This window comes from Empidonax traillii, unplaced genomic scaffold (genome assembly GCF_003031625.1).
Source record: "Empidonax traillii isolate 1590-97213 ecotype Southwest subspecies unplaced genomic scaffold, ASM303162v1 scaffold580:size560489, whole genome shotgun sequence".
Taxonomy (NCBI): domain Eukaryota; kingdom Metazoa; phylum Chordata; class Aves; order Passeriformes; family Tyrannidae; genus Empidonax; species Empidonax traillii.
This window is the reverse complement of record NW_020955773.1, coordinates 28,769-33,317: the sequence shown is the minus strand read 5'-3', so window position 1 is coordinate 33,317 and position 4,549 is coordinate 28,769. Positions and strand designations below refer to the sequence as shown.

General features: G+C 42.3%; 1 protein-coding gene across 1 annotated transcript in view; it reads right to left on the bottom strand.

Annotated features, from left to right (window-relative positions):
• The window catches only part of EHBP1 (EH domain binding protein 1), a 178,696-nt gene that overhangs the window by 173,021 nt on the left and 1,126 nt on the right, over positions 1 to 4,549 (bottom strand). The window contains exon 2 of the mRNA XM_027898157.1: positions 2,856 to 2,951. Coding sequence (XP_027753958.1) covers positions 2,856 to 2,951 — 96 coding nt within the window. The remainder of the gene's footprint in view (positions 1 to 2,855; positions 2,952 to 4,549) is intronic.

Sequence of the window (4,549 nt, the reverse complement as noted above, 5' to 3'; positions counted from 1 at the left end):
TCACAGACACTTTGTTAGCCAGCTCTCAAGGGTCCACTGGAGAGGATACTCTTAACATTCTCATCAGCACTTGAAACCTTGACTTATCTCCTAATCCTACCAGCAACACATTTCAACAGCCACTTATGAATGCACCGCCACTATTGTGTGAATCATTTCCCACAGCACATAGCTGTCTATCTGGAGCCCACTCTTTCCCTCTCCTGCACTTCCATTTCCAACAGCACCACTGCACTCGTTTGTTATCTGTGATTGCTACACAGCTCTGTCAGGGCAGCCAGCTCCCATCAGTGAGCTCTGCCAGGGTGGACAAGGAATCAGCAGTTTCCCTTTGCTTTTCAGGAGGTAGTGAAAGAGAACAACCGCTGCTTGTTAAACAACATGGCCAGGCTGAAGCATACAAACTGCAAAGTGCCAAACCTTCCACAGTCACTCGCCTTCACAGGGCAGTGGCTCCAAAAAGGACTTTTATAGAACTGCAAGACGAGCAGTCTCTTTTTCTGATCTTTAATCTTTTCAGTCTTTTTGTCTCCCTCCTTTTAGATGAAGCAACAATATAAATACCCGACTTTCAAGTCAGCTCCCCAAAAAGGCTGCTGCAGCGTGCTATTACATACTTCCCTTCCCGCTGCTCCAGTGCTGACCAGACAATGCATCAGCTGTGTGAAAAACAGCTAGTTCTTTTTGACTGTCTTTGCCCAGAATGTACCAGCTACAGATATGCCAGCTATGTGGGTGTTAGGACCACAGCTGAAGTGCCACTCTAGCACTCAGCCAACAAAGGCATCACGTGACTGGGCACAGCCTATACTGGGCTAATACCATCTTCTGCCTGCAATCCCCTAGCCCTCACAGCTCATTCACTCCACAGGCTGCTGGTCTCACACAGGCACGGTGCTCCTGGTGCATCACACAGCCTGTTCAAACGGCTGCTCTGTGCCACCCTCGCACACCCTCACAGAGAAAAAAGTGTGCTTGGTCACTTATAGGCACTCTTGTTGGAAGAGCCAGAGGATCAATTAGAGCAGATTTTACATTAAGAGCTGCCTGATAGAACAATGGTTCTATGATCTCAATATTCTGATTATGAAGGCCAGGGTTCATTCCCCTAGAGATCAGTGGGTACCATTTTCAGATGGCACAGCTGCTGGAGTCATTCGCGCTCCTACCCCTCCTCCCAGAACAATTCTTGTGACAGGTAGGCTCATTTTCAGGGGAGAGGAGGAAGTCCAGCGAACAGAAGTGCCTGAAGAATCAGTGCTGGGTAACATTAAGCTTGTAGTAATACCTGACACTGGCTCCAGAGGCCCTTCTGTCCCCTCACTAGATGGTCCTGGCCCTCACTCTCAGTTACACAACTAACAAGGTTGTTGTGCTGTTCTTCACAATACCACCCTGAAACAGTGCAAGCATAAATAAAAAGGTGGGATGGCAGGAGAAGGCTGGAAGACACTTTTACTCCAAAGCCACAGCATCACAGAGCTGCACCCAACAGAAACTTTCTCATTCCTCACATTTTACAGCAATCGCAATCAAGAATTTTGTACACTTCTGCTTCACTTTAAATGTTGAAAATATCTAGCAGTATTTACTGTGTTGCAGAATCATGTTCAGATTATACAGACATTTAGCCTTGTCACATAATGCTGTTAAGTTTCTTAATCCAATTAGAGGTCCTTGCAGCAAACAATTTTTGGTAGTGAACTTCTGAATCTCAGTTGAAGACTGTGTGTTTGCTAAGAAGAGAAACAAATTTATGATAGCTGGCATCACTGCCAACCTGAGAAGTTTGTGTTCCTGGCTAATCCCAAAGACATGAGGGAAAACAAAAAAAGACACCTTCCCTCTTTTAGGTTTAATGAACCAAGTAATAAATTCCCATTCTAAGGCTAATCAGAAGCCAAGTCCAAGCAGTTACTCAGAGAAGTCTCCAAGATAAATAAATACAAATATTACTAATTAGAAAGAAGTAACTTACTGTCGCCCTAAGCTGTAAAGGGAGCAGTTATAAATAAGAACAGTCAGAGTGTAGACAGAGGCACCAGAGTGAAGAATAAGAACTAAGGGAATAAAAATCCCAGAAGTCTTCAGCTTCCTGGTAGCCTCCTACCCTGTCACATGTGCAAAGCTGCACTGTTTATCTTTATGCAGACAGGCCTTGCCAAATGATATTTGGGAAATAAATTATAGCATCACTTCCTCCTCCTGCTTCACAGCCAAAGAAACAGCCTTGTTTTTTAATAGAACAAATGCAGTTCCAAAACCAAAAAAAAATCCCTGTAAAATCTTACAATTCTCTGTACTACTCAAATACTCCACATCCACTCTTACAATTGCAATCACATAAGTGCTGTGATGTTTGTGTGGCATACTAAATAATGGGAAATTAAGAGCTGGATTCTGATTCTTAGTCAATAGTGTGCACTGCAATTGAACAAGGAAGTCTAGAAGTGACTGTGCTATGACGGCTTCTGGCTCGCAGTGTCTAAAGCAAACCAACCAGACTATAAGCCATGCCAAGTCCTTACACATGTACTACGTGCACAGTTACACATGTACTGAATTCTGTGCCAATGACTCGCCATAATCAGCTCAGTGGGTATTTTCAGTGTGTTAACTAAACTACAAAAGTAAGCTCTGGCAGGGAACAGACCATCCCTCTCTCCTGGATTTGAAATGAGGACATAAGGTATTGCAGTTAACGACTTAAACCCTGCAAGATTAGATCTTGTGATTATAATCTGACATTTCCAGACAGAATTTTTCATATGTTGTTTATAGTTGTTTATATATGAAATAGTAAAAAAAAAAAAAAAAAATTTAAAAAAAAATATTAAAAAAAACTCCAAACATACCTTGAAGAGAGTCACAGTAATTTCAACATTTTCAGGTACAGGCCATACCACCACCCCACGGTAAGGGTTCTTGATTCCAGGCTGCCAGCCGTGAGCCTAAAGGAAGAAAAGAAACACTTGTCTTAAAGCCATTATAAAAGTGCTGACTCAACTCCCACAGGACCCCAGGCATGTAGGTAGAAGTAATACATCACTGACTCCAAAAAGGTCATATTCTTATATGTATGACTCCACTGAACACTACAAAGGACATGATTAAAAATGACAGTAAGGAAATTCAGACCACCGGCAGGCTTTTTTTTTTTTCCTCCACTGTACTAAAACTGCTCTTCACAAGGTCCTAAATTCTGCATTTTTATTACATAGAACAAGTCAGCATACTCAGAGCCTTGCAAAAGTTAAAGCTGTAAGGTCAGGACTTCTGTAGCAAGCTGAGCTTTATTCTGTGTACAGCACATACTGCACACTTTATCACATTTACACATAAACAGAAGTTTTATTTCAGAAGAGTGAAAACAATGACTTATAATGCTACTAAAACATTAAAGTTTTTAAGCATTAATATGCTGTGGTACCTACACCTAGAAAAGACAAAAAACCCAATAGTTTTTAGAGAACTAGAGAATTTTAGAGACTGAGAACTTGTCTACCGTTGAGTATCGGTATGGCTAGTCCCAAAACACACCATGTGTGAGCATTTCTATTTTGGAATATGGATGCCTTTTTCCAAGCTCAACTTAAATGTATTTCATGATGCTGTAACACAAATAAGGGAAGGATGTTACTGTGCAAGTAACAGTAACAGAGCAGGTCTGTCCTAAGAGACATGGGAGAGGTTTTTCAGGAAATAGTATTCAATCTATTTACCGTTATCTGAAGCAAATTAACTTGGTTTTTTTCTTTTTTTTTTTTTTAGTTCTAGAGCATCACCCATCACAATTTTACACAAGACTTGGAACTTCAGGTTCAGACCATCCATTAGAACAGATTTTTGCTAGAATAAGGTTAACAGGACTTGTGACTTGGGTTCTCAGGCACCCTAAGGCAATCTGGGCAACTTTACATGACTCTGCTATCCCAAAGTGGGAAAGACACAGCTGGTGAAGCAGTCCCATCCAGCCATATGTGGGCAGTAACACTCTGCTGCCCTGCAGGGCAAGTAGTACCCATTCCAGATGCCACATTCATCTCTGACAGTCCCATCACATGTGCCTGCTGCGTCCTGAATCCTTTTGGATCCAGCTGAGTTTTCACCAGAGCCTGCAGCATCACAGGTACCAAATCTTTCTCTGACTCTAACCCTTCCATCCTCACAAAGCAGAGGGCTGCAGATTAACTGCAGGTGACCATAACTGCTATGGGACATGGAGAGAAAGGACAAAGGGAGAGGCAGAGGAGTTGGGAAGAGATGTGCAGCTGAGGAATGGGGAAAGTGCTGGGGAAATACAACCTACACAGACACCAGAGAGTCCTACCTGCCCCCACAGCTTCATAAACACGGGGCACTCATCTCCATCCCAGTATTTTTATTTTCTTGCCAAACACTGCCACCTTTCCTGCATTTTATCACAAATTTTTCCAGCTTTCCTGTTCTGCTTGAAACCCCAGTTCCCAAAGATGCCTAATAAGATCAGAAATTTCATTAAGTGCTTTGTGCTTGCAGAGCAACCACTTGGGACATCTTAAAAAAAAAA